The 15,000-nt window shown below is 39.1% G+C and overlaps 1 protein-coding gene and 1 pseudogene across 1 annotated transcript in view; one reads left to right on the plus strand and one right to left on the minus strand.

Annotated features, from left to right (window-relative positions):
• The window catches only part of LOC138022861 (retinoschisin-like), a 68,830-nt gene that overhangs the window by 35,935 nt on the left and 17,895 nt on the right, over nucleotides 1–15,000 (plus strand). The window contains exon 3 of the mRNA XM_068869848.1: nucleotides 393–540. Within this exon, the coding sequence (XP_068725949.1) occupies nucleotides 393–540 (148 nt within the window). The remainder of the gene's footprint in view (nucleotides 1–392; nucleotides 541–15,000) is intronic.
• LOC138024736 (uncharacterized) lies at nucleotides 2,060–6,479 on the minus strand (annotated as a pseudogene).

Below are 15,000 nucleotides of genomic sequence, written 5' to 3' on the forward strand. Positions count from 1 at the left end.
AGTCCAAAAATCTGTAACTCTCTTCCTGGATCAATTATTAATTCATTTAGTTGTCTTAACTTTAAGAAAAATGTATTAGGGTTTCTTTAAAAAAAACTTAGTTAATTATACCGCTGAAGCATTGCGTGAGATTATTTAGATTAATGATAGGCTTGTTAGGAGACCCCTCTTATAAGCCCGGTGGTTCTTGGGGTCTCCTCGCCACAATTATTGGGGTATCCATCCTTTTTCTTTATTAATGACTATATTCTTACTATTGTTTGTCTTTTAATATTATTAATTGTGTGGCAAATAAACATTCATTCATTCATTCACTAATTCAAGAGACATTTGTAGACTAATTTAATTACCATCAAAAAGCAGAAATATTGTATTTTTTCCCTGCATTTTAGATTTTCGATGGAAATAATGACCGGAATACAGCAAAGAAAAATGTTCTAAGCAATGTGCTAATAACAAGGTGGCTACGTTTTGTGGTGGAGGACTACAACTTTCTTGCTTTTATGAGGACAGAGGTGTATGGAGTCAAGCAAAAACTAGGTAAACCAACCAGTAATAATAATAATAATAGTTATCATCATCATCATCATCATCATCATCATCATCATCATCAAAGGAGGGCATTTTTAATTTATTTTCATCATATATATTTATTTTTTATCTGTAAGATACCTATTTACATATAGTTTTTCAGGATTTATACAAATACGTTCGAATGAGTAATTTTAGGGTTATTATGTACTATATTTTTAGTCTATATGCATTGATTGCTTACGGCTTGCTGCCCAATCAAGGCTTATAGGTCTGGGCATCAAGAAGCTTGTATACTGCCATACTAATAATAAACATGCAAAAACTAGCGAAGTAATGTTAAATTTCCGACGTTTCGGCTACTTCATGAAGCCATTATCAAGGAGTTGGAAATGAATATGCGAGTTCATAAAAGATATAAAATACTCCAAATGTGCATAAGTGAAGATGAGCTATACAAAGGCTGTGTTTTCATGAGCGGTTATTCAGGTCCCTTAGCGAGTGACAACCTAAGGTAGCTTAAGCGAGTAGGCAATTACGTTCGGCCAATGAGGAGTCGCTTGCGGTTACCCAAATCGGAAATACAACAGTCGTGCTATTTTATTATTGCACTGGCACGTGCTCTCTCCTCATTTAATCTTACCCGTTAAAACATGTGTCATTTTTAAGTCGCTGAAGGAAGGCAGCAAACAAATTATTTCTGTTTGCACTTTCAGCCGTGGTCTTTATTGTTTAATGTAGAGCATTTCCTTAACCGGAGACAGTCCAATTTCTTCATGCATTTCTTCAACCCTCTAAAGGTAAAGTAATACGGGCAACACTTTTTGTGCAATTTGTGGTGCAACAATGTTTCGTTGCAAGTTGAGGTGGTTTGTTGCGCGTATTACCACATTCTTGCGCAAGATAAAAATTTGTTGCGCAAGGTGGTAATACGCGCAACAAACCATCTCAACTTGTAACGCAACATTGTTGAGCGACAAGTTGCAAGAAGAATGTTGCCCGTATTACTGGGCCTTAAAGCAGCTCAGGAGGTCCTCAGGGACATCACCCGCGTGGTCTTGATCATAACGATTGCACACAGAAGATGACGTACTATTGTGGCCATCCGCGCGTGTATGTAGATGGCCATGTGTGTACCCAACAAAGCTAGTATACCTGTATCGCACAGGTTGCATGGCCGAAATTGGTACACAACGCACTGTTGATTAACCAGCTGTGGTTTGGTCTCACATTCTTGGAGGTCACTTTTTCGACTGACAAGGATGGGTTGGACTGTAGTTTGGAGCTTTCAACCGAATCTTAACAAAGTTAGCAGAATCCTGGTCCTTAAGTGGTATGACTACCCGAATCACGTCATTTCCCACCCTTTCTACCGATGCCTGCGCTGGATGCTGGTCAGTAACTCATGAGTTGACAAAGGTATTTATGGTAGAGTTGATTATGTGTTGGGGGTACTTCAAACGTGAGAACAGGGACTTTAGCGTTCACACTCCTCCGAGAAATAGGCACACGCGATCAAGAACAGTTGTTAATAAGCTTCGTTTATATTGGTCGTCGACGTGTCTGTGACGCACTGTTGATTAACCAGCTGTGGTTTGGACTCGCATTCTTGGAGGTCTTGGCCAATTTTTCGACTGACAAAGACGGGTTAGACTGTAGTTTGGAGCTTGAGACTTAACTATTTCAACTGAATCCTAACAAAGTTAGCCGAATCCTGGTCTTTAAATGGTACGACTACCCGACCCACGTCATTTCCCACCCTTTCAACACATGCCTGCGATGGATGCTGGTCAGTAACTCTTGAGTTGACAAAGGTATTAATGGTAGAGTTGATAAGGTGTTGGGGGTACTTCAAACGTGAGAACAGGGACTTTAAGCGTTCACACTCCTCCGAGAAATAGGCTCAAGATGAGGACAAATGGTACATGCGATCAAGCATAGTTGTTAATAAGCTTCGTTTGTATCGGTTGTCGATATGACTATGGTACTGGAGAAGTACACCAGTACTGGTAGGCTTCACGTAGACCTTAGTCTCGATTTGGGGCGCTCGGTTTAGGATGTGGGTGTCGAGAAAGGGAAGCATTTCATCCTTTTCAATGTCCATGGTAAAGCTGATTAGGCCTTTCCAGATTCTGCTTCGAAAAAACTAAAAGGTTGCTAAGAAATATGCCAAAAAAGTTGCTCAAAATTGGAAAAGTTGCTCAAAAATTTTGTAAAGTTGCTCGAATATTTTTATATTTTTAATACAGCATGTCTAATTTTAATAATAATTGTTTTGTAATCAACATTAAGGTACAACTAAGTAACTAGTTACAACAAATTAGGCAACCTTTAGTTGAATCTTAGTGGCTAGTTACAAAAAGTCGGACACGAAGTGTAACAACCTCGTTCCCAAAAAGTGATAGTTTTCCGAAAAGTTGCTAGAAATTGCTTTCTGACAAAAAAGGTCCTCAAAATCCTAAAAGTTGCTAAAAAGTTGCCGAGCAGAATCTGGAAAGGCCTAAAACTGACAGCAGGATGGGCGTGGTTGAGGGTGTTTAAGAAGTCCGTAGCTGTAGTTATATCAGGCCTAACAGTGAGAGTGTCGTCAACGTGTCTGCGGTAATAAGCAGGGAGCTTTCCTTCAAGTTATAATTTTTCTTCCAGTGATGAAATATTAAAATAAAAACGTTAGGAAGCAAGGGCTAGAGGGGGGGCCCGATTGCTATTCTGTCCATTTGCTCACACAAGGCACCATTAAACTGGAACAACTGTCCCTTGGTGGCCACGCTCAAGAGACCAACAAGGTCATCTTAAAGGGGCAGTGTCATGAGATGGCATGCGCAGTATTCTTCACACACAGAGATTTTAACAGACGTTAATTTTTTTGCTTTTTCTGTTTAAGTCTAGACAAAATACGGCTTTGAAAGGCACTAAAATGCAAATTTATTTATTATCGCTGATTTGGAGTCCAAGAAATAAAATCGAACACAAATATGATGCCATGTTTGTTTTCTGCATGACAGCTGAGTTCAGTGAAGTGTGACCGGGAACACTGTCAACGGTTCAAGCACTCACACTTAAATATTTTTTTTCTCCACGACAAAGCAGACATATTATCAAGATTAACATGCCATTTGGAAGCTGAAAGAGAGTGCATTTATTTCCAAGAGACGACTTTGAAGTCGGAAGACGACAAGCAGCGAAAAAATTCACGCGTTTTACTCACCGCTTTGTGGTTTTATAATTCGTGCAACAAGTAACCACAACCAGTGCATCCAGTTTCTCTCATCTAAATGCCGCTTTTTCTTCAAAATATTCAAATAGACATTTTATAGCGATGATAGTAAATGTGTTATCAAAAGACGTGATGTGGTGGTCTCTGACATTTAAGCGACTCGCTAGAAATGAAATACGAAGATGGTACGATCCTTGGTAATAGTGAAACAGCTTGCGCTTCGATTACACCATACGCCGAATTTCTCATGAATTCACGTCTTAAAAAGTTTCTCTTCATTGTAGATGCTGCATTAGTATTTTGACTGCTCTTCTTTTGCTTTCTTGAGGAGACTGAATCACTATTTGTCCGCTTCCAGCTCGATGGCTGTCACTACTCGACATGGTAACACACGATCAAATCCCCTTCAAAACAACAAAATCAAAGAAAAAGGGAGCAAAGACCAACAACGAAAATATAGTGAATTTGTTTGTGAACGCCACAGGATATTTGGTTCACAAAGTGACCACGGATGGCTTTGATTGTGTAAGATATTCACCCCCAACACACTCCTTTGAAAAAGTTGCCAAACTTTTTCAAAAATTTTGGCAGGCTGTCACGCATGCGCCACCGGTGACACTGCTCCTTTAAGAGATGTTTAGATTGAGATTAAGGCCACGTGAAGCTTATCAGTACTGGTTTACTTCTTCACTATCACAGACACGTCGACAACCAATATAAACGAAGCTTATTAACAACTGTGCTTGATCGCGTGTGCCTATTTCTCGGAGGAGTGTGAACGCTAAAGTCCCTGTTCTCACGTTTGAAGTACCCCAACACCTTATCAACTCTACCATAAATACCTTTGTCAACTCATGAGTTACAGACCAGCATCCATCGCAGGCATGTGTTGAAAGGGTGGGAAATGACGTGGGTCGGGTAGTCATACCATTTAAGGACCAGGATTCTGCTAACTTTGTTAAGATTCAGTTGAAAGATCTAAGTCTCAAGCTCCAAACTACAGTCCAACCTGTCTTCGTCAGTCGAAAAATTGGCCAAAACCTCCAAGAATGCGAGACCAAACCACAGCTGTTTAATCGACAGTGCATTGTGTAGCTGTTGGCTACACACGTGCCCATATGCATACACGAATTTATGGCAATAAAAATGCGTCATCTTATGCGCGCAAGCATAATGATCAAGACCACGAGGGTGATGTCCCTGAGGACCTCCTCAGCTGCTTTAGAGTGTTGAAGAAATGCATGAGCAAATTGGACTGTGCCGTTAAGGAAATGCTTTACATCAAACAATTAAGACCACTGCTGAACTTGTAAACGGATTCAATCCGTGCTAACGTTATTGTCTAGCTCTTTACTTATGCAAATTTGGATGATTTTATATCTTTTATGAACTCGGATATTCATTTCCAACACCCTGATAATGGCGTCATGAGATCGCCGAGAAGTCGAAAATTTAACATTATATTGTTAGTTTTCACATGTCTGTGTTTCTCAAAATCATTAACAATAATAATATTAATAATTATTATAATAATAATAATAATAATTATTATTATTATTATTATTATTATTAGTAGTAGTAGTAGTAGTAGTAGTAGTAGTAGTAGTAGTAGTAGTAGTAGTAGAAGTAGTAGTAGCAGTAGTAGTAGTAGTAGTAGTAGTAGTAGTAGTAGTAGTAGTAGTAGTAGTAGTAGTAGTAGTAGTAGTAGTAGTAGTAGTAGTAGTAGTAGTAGTAGTAGTAGTAGTAGTAGTGTACAATCAGTGTGTCAATAATTTTACACATTCCTTGCCGCTCAGATGTGATCAACTAGCTCTTGCGGCAAGTACAGTGTTTTAACATGTGCATCTACATCTACACGTTCCAGCACTCGTCAAAGTCCCTTTTTGACTTGTGGCTGTTTCTGCTCAGGTGGCGTCATACACCATAAGCCTTTTTAGAGACATCACTGCCAAGCAGGCCACTTCTTCTGGAGAAAACAGGACATCCACAACACCGGGGACTTTATCCCCTACTCTTTTCGAATAGCGCTTGGGTTCTTTAACGTCCCACAGTGAACTTACGAAAATGGAAGATATTTGTGAGACAGGGCCTACGATTTATAGTCCTTATCCGAAAAGACTTGAAAGTCTAACCATTTGCAGCACTTTGTCCTCAGTTATTTTAAGATTCTGAGTGTTGATCCGGCCGGGGTGCGAACTCATGACTTCCTGCGTGACAGCCGGATGCTCAACCAACTAAGCCACCGGTGTGCGGTTTTAAATTAAGACATTGAAGAAGAAAATTTAAAGTTAAATGAATAAAAGTCCTGAAAGAAGATCCGTATCTCTGAGTCAAAGAAGTGTAGCTGTCGTCTTCTGGATCTTGTGCCTCTCAAGCATAGTATTGCAGAGTGTACGATAGCAAAAGAAACTTTAGATCTTATCCAAGAAATTGCGCATGAGTAACTTTCTCCCTTCATATTTGCGATCAGCTCCGCAAGTCTACAGTGGTAATTAACACACTCATCCGCCATTCTGCCTGTGGTCGTGAAAGCTAAGGGAGTGAACGTTCCCTTTTCGATCCCCATTACTCTTTCCGCATACTGCCTCTTCTTCTCGTTCTCATGCTTCTTAGAGATCTGCTTAGGAGTCAAGTCTCTGTAATAGTCTGCATTGGGGTGCAGAACTCTGTCTTGTCCAAAAGCCTCGAGCGTGAATATCCCAACGGGCATCAGGGGCTTTGTTATCGCCATGATTTAACGTCTCCCCAGTGAGCTCCTGAAGGACCAGCTCTACTTCCACATCATTACAAACCATCCTTAGCATCTCTGCTTCCAACTCACGAAGTTCGTTATGGCGCTGGATAATGAACCCACCGCGCTGACACACTATTACGTGATCCACGCTAAACTGAACACCTCATGCGCAGACCATGGGTGTGTCCCGCAGGGCTTGAAATTAACTTTTTTACTCAAGTGCCAGCTGGCGACTAATGCGGAAAATTTGGTCGCCAGATCATAAATGTTGGTCACCAACTTTGCGTGCATGGAAGGTCATAATTATTAAATAGCACAAAAAAAAAAATACCAGCACGAGAAAGATCTCTAAAGCCGTTGTTGGTTTCGGCTTTGCATGTCTTTAGTTTTGTGATGGTGTTCTTTAAGGTTATTTGAAATAGAGCGAAGCGCAGTCCGTGTTTTCCATGGCAAGGCAAACATGGGTCCTTTATCCTTGCTTTTCACCTCTTCAAAACGGAGTTGCTTGCATGGCAAGCATAGCATGGCATAGTCTTTATCGCGACTAAACGCAATACTACAATTGCTGGGCCTAGGTCCCCACACAACTACAATGCTTGTACCAGTCTCCGACCAAGATAAAATAAAAGGAGCAGCTTGCATATGATTTCAGTAGCCTCTAGAATCAGAGGAACTTGGTTTCTTAACATACTTTTCTACTGATGTTTATCTCCATTTATTAATTAATCACCTTGTGCAGTCAATTTTGCAGGTATTCGCTTTCTAACAGAGGGGACAAGTTCTCTAGCCCACTTTACGTTAAGGGTACAGGTTGCTTTTAAAGGTTCCATGCAAATTTCAAACTCATTATACGATGTCCAGGTTCATTATCAATATATTATAAATATCACGCTAGTTCCGAGGAGGTCCTTCGAAGCCGCGGAAACAATATGGTGCCTAGTAAACGCGGTTATCGAAGTATGGAAGTAGATTTGTGCTATTAATTAACAATTTGTGAAACCAATGTTCTTGTAGTATTTATACATTATTTTATTGTGTAAAGAAAGATGAGTCGTGTTCTAGCTACCACTTCCGAACGATTTCATCATATAAGGCTTCAAATACAAAAGTTGTCAACTGTTTATCCTAGGTTGTAAGCCAAAACGTGATTCGCCAGCTGGCGACCAGTTTTGAAAATCTAGTCGCCAGCACTCAATTTTTGGTCGCATCGGTGACCAGTGAGTCCCAATTTCAAGCCCTGGAGTCCCAGTCGTATTGTAACTTGATTTCATCTTTAAATTCCTTCTTATTCAGATTGTAATCTAGCACTTTGAGAGGAGTCACGGTCAGCCAATTTGATGATCCCTTCTCTGTAGCTAACTCAACAGCTCTCTTAGCTTTTGACGGTTGGGAGCTGTTCACCTGCTCCAGCCTCTCACTCAGACAGTCGTCTTTTTGTTTTCGTGTGGTCGGTTGCAGTGTTCGAATTTCTGAGACATCTGGAGGCTGGTGCTCTTGCTCAACAATTCACCTCACGAGCGGATTAGTAACTTTGATTGAAACCCTGTATTCAGAAGATGAGGTCTCATTCAAGGCCTCTCATGCGCACAGGGTGACCAAGGAGGTCGCTCTCTACTTTAGTGTGAATGTATGGCCAGTGACAGCTGGCTATAAGAACCTCATTAATCGCGCGCTCAAGTGGATCTAACAATTCTGCCATATCAGGTAATTTTCTTAGGAAATATGTTCAACAGTGCCGCAGGCCAAATGATAATGATAATGATAATGATAACAATGACGATAATGATAGTGGTAGTGATAATGATAATGATAATGATAATAATGATAACAATAATAATAATAATAATAATAATAATAATAATAATAATAATAGTAATAATAATAATAATGAGGGAGCTGAAATACTTTGTATGAGGATATTTGGTATAGTGCAGAATATGGTGGGTTTCATCCAAAACAACATAAAACAGTGGAAGACAGTTTTAACCGCTGGAGGTGAACCTCTTGGCGAAGTTCATATCAGAAGAGGAATATTTCAAGGAAACAGCCTTTCACCCCTCCTTTTTGTGACATCGCTCATCCAGGCACTAACACTCGTGTTACGAGAAGTAAAGGCGGGATATGTTCCTGGTGATGGCAAAGAAATGATTAATCATTTGCTTTTTATGGACGATCTTAAGATATATGGTAAAAATGAAAACCAAGTTGACTCTCTCGTCCCATCAGTTAGAATCGTGACCGGAGATATGCGGATGGAGTTCGGAATCATGACGAAAGTGTGCAATCCCTTTTGATGAAACGCGGAAAAGTGTTCCAAAGTAAAGGAATCATGCTACCGGGGAATAAAAAGATGCGATCACTGAATGTTGATGAGAATGAAAACTGCAAGTATCTTGGGGTGCTGGAAGCGGATGATATCAAACATAGTAAGATGAAGGACAGGGGGAATTGCGCATGCGGGCCGATAGTGGCGGCCGTGTTTTTTGTAGCTCTGGCCTTATTGACTTTAATATGATGTAAATCTTGAAATTGAGTGGGCCCTCTGTCGTTCGAAATAAATATGACAGACGATTTGTCGGGGAACAAACTTAAAAGACGCCGGGAAGAAGGATCGCAGACCGATGAAGACCTGAGCGGACGTTGCTGCGATTCGTCTTTGGCTGAGCAGGTAGCTGAAATCAACTCCAAGCTTGATAAGCTCTTAAATGTCGTCTCTGAATTTGATTCCATGAAATCGCAGCTTACTGAAGTGGGAGAAGAAAACAGGAAACTGAAGGAGGAGACAGAGTACGCTGACAATGAAATATCGAATCTAAAAACAACCAGCGTTTACACATTTGCCAACATGGACGCCGCGACTAGGGAGTTGAATGGTTTGAAGGAGGAGGTTGAAATTCTGAAGCGTCGCAATATCAAATTAGAAGCTTATACCAGGAGAGAGAACATGAGGATTTTTGGAATTAAAGAGTCTGCTGGTGAAACAAATGAGAAAACCGAAGAACTTGTCCGCACTATGTTGACAGAGAAGATGAAGATTCCAAGTGATTCTGTGGACGATATTCGCTTTGAACGGGTTCACCGAATGACAACGCGGGTGAACTCCACGAAACCAAGGGGAATTATCGTAAAATTCAGCTTCTATCAAGATAAGGAATATGTATGGTCCTTTGTAAGAAACCTCAAAGATTCAGGAATTGGAGTAGCAAATGATTTTCCCAGAGAGATCGACAAAATACACGAAAAACTCTATCCGGTTTTAAAATCGGCAAAGAAGGCAAAACAGAGAGCCTACTTCAAAGTAGACAAGCTTATTATTAACGGGCAAGTTTACAGAGGCGAGGAGACAAAACATCTCGCACATTATGGCTTAATCATGAATAGTACTTGGGCAGACGGAGGGCTTCAGCAACAAGGCACGCCAAATGAGTAACTCTGTGTGTGTATTTGTATATTTATCATTTGTGCTTATTTTATCTTCATCATTTGTCCTTTCTGAGAATCACTATCGTGATCATATCTCTTGTTTATGTTCTAGTTTAAATAACAGTTTGTGGGTAAGTTGTGTATTCATTGTTCCTGCTTTTGCTCTGATACGATTCCTACAACTCTTAATGCAAATCGCTTTGAACAGGGTACATCAATTTTTTGCCTATTTTTTCACCGTTTATTACATGTTGTTGTTCTTAGTTTATCAAGTCCTTCTGCAACCTAAATTTCAAATTCATGTGGAGTTGCGATCTTGTTCAGAAAGGGTGTCGATTGTGTTATTTACACCAAGATTCTTGATCCCCTGGGGCGTTACATAATTTTAAAAGCAGCCATCAAGGACAAAATGTATATCTTGATTAATATTTATGCTCCTAACAAAGATAAGGACATCACTTGCTTTTTCAATAACTTATTGATAACGCTGCAAAATGAAAACCTGGACGAGGAGGAGAATATTATTGTGGCTGGGGATTTCAATTGTCCCCTTAACACACTCCTTGATAAGAAAGGAGGAATCATGATTCCGAGGAAATATGCACGTATCGGCTGTATACAAAGTGAACTTGACCTCGTTGATATCTGGAGAGTTAAAAATCCTTCCACTAAAAGTTACACGTGGAGTCAGAAATCTCCAAATATATTTTGCTGTCTAGATTACTGGTTAATCTCTAATAATCTACATGATTTAGTTAAATCTGTCGATATAATTCCGGCTATCAAAACAGACCATGCTGCGATTACATTAGATCTCCAAAACAGCGACAATGAAATTAAAGGACCGGGTTTTTGGAAGATGAATTGTGCTCTTCTGGAAGACGATGATTATATCAATGATGTTACATCGAAGATACCAATTTGGCTTGCCCAAGGTCGTCAGGATTTGTCCGATGACCGCATCATTTGGGATTGGTTGAAGTATAATATTAGAGCACATGCAAAACAACATTCAAAAAGAAGGGCGAGAGAAAGGAATAGAAAAGAAAACCGTCTTGAAGAAGAATATACTAAAGCAAAACAGGTTTTTGAGGCAGATCCTAGCAACGCCAATTCAATATCTTGAATGCTGCTAAAGAAAATTTAGAAGCATTCTACGACGAGAAACTTGACGGAGTCATCATACGTGCTCGCGCTCGCTGGCGCGAACACGCTGAGAAAAGTTCAAAATATTTTCTTAACCTAGAAAAAAGGAATCATATTAAAAAGCACATGATGAAACTAAAAAGGAGCGGCGTGATCACAACAGATCCCTTCAGTATATTAGCCGAACAAAAGCGCTTTTATGAAGAATTATACAAAAGCCGAAACAGCAACAATACTGACGGGGCGCAGACAATAGAATCCTTTTTACACTCTCTTAACATCCCTGTTCTAACAGAAGAACAGAAGTTGTCATGCGAAGGTGCAATTTCTCTGGAAGAATGCGCCTCGACACTAGATAGTTTCCATAATAACAAAACCCCTGGAAACTATGGAATTCCAATCGAATTTTACAGAAAAATTTGGCCTATTATTGGTGAATCTTTCACTAAATGTGCAAATGAATGCTTTAAAAAAGGTGAGATGTCGCTTTCCCAAAAACAAGCAATCATAACTTTAATCGAAAAGAAAGGAAAACACCGTTCGCTTTTAGAAAATTGGCGACCAATATCTCTACTAAATGTTGATGCCAAAATCATGTCAAAAGTGATAGCAGCTAGAATTTAAAATGTTCTTCCAAGCATCATTCACCATAACCATAACCATTTATTAAAGACCGGTATATTGGTGAAACAGTTCGGTCAATCTTCGATATTATGGAGTTAACAGTTGAAGAAAATATTCCTGGTCTAATGATTTCTATAGATTTTCAAAAGGCTTTCGACAGTTTGGAGTGGAATTATCTTTTTAAACTGCCTGGAACATTTTAACTTTGGTTCTGACTTTATTCGATGGGTAACAACCTTTTACAAAAATATACAAAGTTGTGTCATAAACAATGGTATCACTTCAGATTATTTTACCTTTCAAAGAGGAGTCAGACAAGGAGACCCTCTTTCTCCTTATCTCTTTGTGATCGCAGCTGAAGTACTAGCAATTGCAGTTCGACAAAATAAAGAAATAAAAGGTATCCGGATCGGTAAGGAGGAGACAAAACTACTTCAATAAGCCGATGACACGACATCAGTCCTCTCTGACATCAACTCAGCCCGCGCGCTTTTTAAACTCCTTGACGATTTTCAGAAACTATCAGGCCTAAGAGTTAACCCTATCAAAAGAGAAGGAATGTGGACTGGCTCCTCGAGACAAAATAAAACCAAACCACTAGGTATCAAATGGTCAGACGAACCAATCAAAGCGCTTGACGTATATTACTCCTACGATTCAAAATTGCTTCATGAAAAAAATTTTATTGAAAAATTAGACAGCATTAAGAAACTTGTTAACATCTGTTCTTCAAGAGGTCTTTCCATCTATGGGAAGGTGACCGTTATAAAGTCTCTAATTATCCCTAAGTTTGTTTACATTGCGTCACTTCTACCCACCCCTAAGGATGCTATTAAAGAATTAAACCAGCTGTTATTTAAATTTCTATGGAAAGGTGTGGATAAAACAACTCGCTTGTCTGTCATAAATGAATATGAAAAAGGCGGTTTAAAAATGATTGATATGGAGACAATGATTAAATCTTTAAGACTGGCGTGGTTAAAAAGGATATTCAGTGTAAACGATGGTGCGTGGAAAGATTATACGTCATCAGCTTAAGCGTTTCGGAGGTCTTTTCTTATTTCACTGTAACTAAAATGTAAAAGATCATCCTATTCCCTCGCAGTTTTATGCTGGGATGCTCCAATGGTGGGCATAATATGGAATAATAAAGATGTTCGCATAAACAATGCACCTGTATTTTATAAGACATTTTTCGCGTCTAGTATTATTTGCGTAAATGACCTACTTTTTGATTTGAATAACTTAAACTCGTATAATATAATTTCTAAGCATGTTGGTAAAGTTACCTTTTTAACTTGAGCAGGTCTTCGCCATGCTATACCTTTTCATTTAAAAATGAGTAATTACTCTTTTATGACAAGCCCCCCTACATTAGCGATTAATTAAAAGGTTTTTAATGTCTTAAAAAAGAAGTCAAATGATTATTACTTGCTGTTACTGAGCAAAAAAGCACAATTTCCCAGCAGGGGACTAACTCTAAAACATGAATTTGACCTAACCGGTGACGAATTACAGAAAGCATATATTCTATCGCATTCTGTTTGCTGTCAACCATATATTAGAGCCTTTCAGTACAAGGTCCTTAACTCTATATTATATACTAATACCAAATTATACAAGGTAGGATTTGCCACAGACGACAACTGCTCCTTTTGTAAGTCTCATCCCGAAACCCTCAGCCACTTCTTTTTCGACTGTTTATACTCGCACACTTTTTGGAAAGAGTTTGAACTTTATTTTCATTCTATCTCAAAAGAACCTGTTTCCCTTACTTTAAAAGGTGTCATAATAGGTATTGTAGATACAAAACGCCCCTTGCTAAACTATTTGTTACTCAGTCTGATAGCTAAGTTATACCTGTGGGACTGCAGAAGGACAAGCATGCTACAAGAAATAATTGGCCTAAAGCATAAGATTACAAATAAGTTTGAAATTGAAAAATACGTTAATATTAAAAATAATACCTTAGATAAATTTAAACGTAAATGGACAATTAACTGTAATTTGTTGCTTAATATATAATATTTCTTTCTTGTAGGAATCATATTGTGTCATGGTTTAGGAAGTGATTGTAATTTGATTAGTAGGATTGTAATGTGATTAGGTATTGTGTAATTAAAAAAAAAGGAAACACAATATAATTAGTTAAGGTATGTATTGTGTTTGTTATTAGTGTTGTATTATTAGCCGTCTAAATGTGTTTTGTGGTTTTGGACGTTTCGTGACTTGTATACATGTTGGACTCACCTATGGACATTCTATGTCTTATCACATGATGTACTCAGTTCGAACCTCGTGCTCCACAGGTAGCCATGTTGGCTTTTTACATTAAAGTCAAGAGTTTGTTCTTTCCATCTTAGTTTCTCTTGCATCGTTTATCGACAAAACTACAACTTGGTGACCCCGACGTCTGAATCACACTTCTGAGATAGTTCAACGCATTTACAAAGCAATGGAAGGGCCATCAGTATCATTTTGATTTTGTCCTCGATCGGGCAATCTTCAGTCTGTCTTTAACGTTCGAGGGAACTCTCTGCAAGACTCCTCCGGAAAGAACAAAAGGTACATCATACAATATACTCCAGGCAAGCCGTCGTTGACAAATTTGCCAAGTGACTTTTCCGTATAGTATCAAAGTAAAGTTGTCAAATCAGTGATCCTTCAAAATGGCTGAAAACCACTATATACCCCAGAAAAAGGTCGATTGGACCTCCAACATCGCGTCTTCACAGTTTAAGTTGTGGAGGAAGGAAGTTGAAAGAATAATAGGCGGTCCTCTAGCATCAAGATCAGATCGAGTAAAAATAAATCATATATTCATCTGGGCAGGTGCTCATGCTGAATCTCTCATCGAGGCAAGCCTCAATGAAGATCCCGAGCTAAGGATCACTACACCAAGAGAGCTCCTTGATCAACTAGCAAAATGCCTCACACACTCTACCCTCTTTAGGGAAAAGTGAGAAGAATTCTACACTGTCCAACATTTAATTGATGAAAACACGACCAGTTACTACTCTCGACTCCTGGATTTGTATCGGCAAGCTGAGTTTCTGGAAAATTCAAACTTCCTTATTGTAGACAAGCTTATACATGGTTGCATGAGTAAGGATTGCAAACGAAAACTAATGGCGAAAGGAAAGGAAGTGTCTGTTAAAGATTGTTTGGAACTTATGCGAAAATATGAAGCTATAGAAGCCACTATGAAGAAATTTGAAGAATCCAGTGATACTCAAGTTGATGGGTCATATGCACAAGACCCCATTAAGAAATCACAAAGAAATGGGTCTAAGAAATTTCCATACAGGCCTAAGTCAAAATCAGA

Source organism: Montipora capricornis, chromosome 11 (assembly GCF_036669925.1).
Source record: "Montipora capricornis isolate CH-2021 chromosome 11, ASM3666992v2, whole genome shotgun sequence".
Classification (NCBI taxonomy): Eukaryota; Metazoa; Cnidaria; class Anthozoa; order Scleractinia; family Acroporidae; genus Montipora; species Montipora capricornis.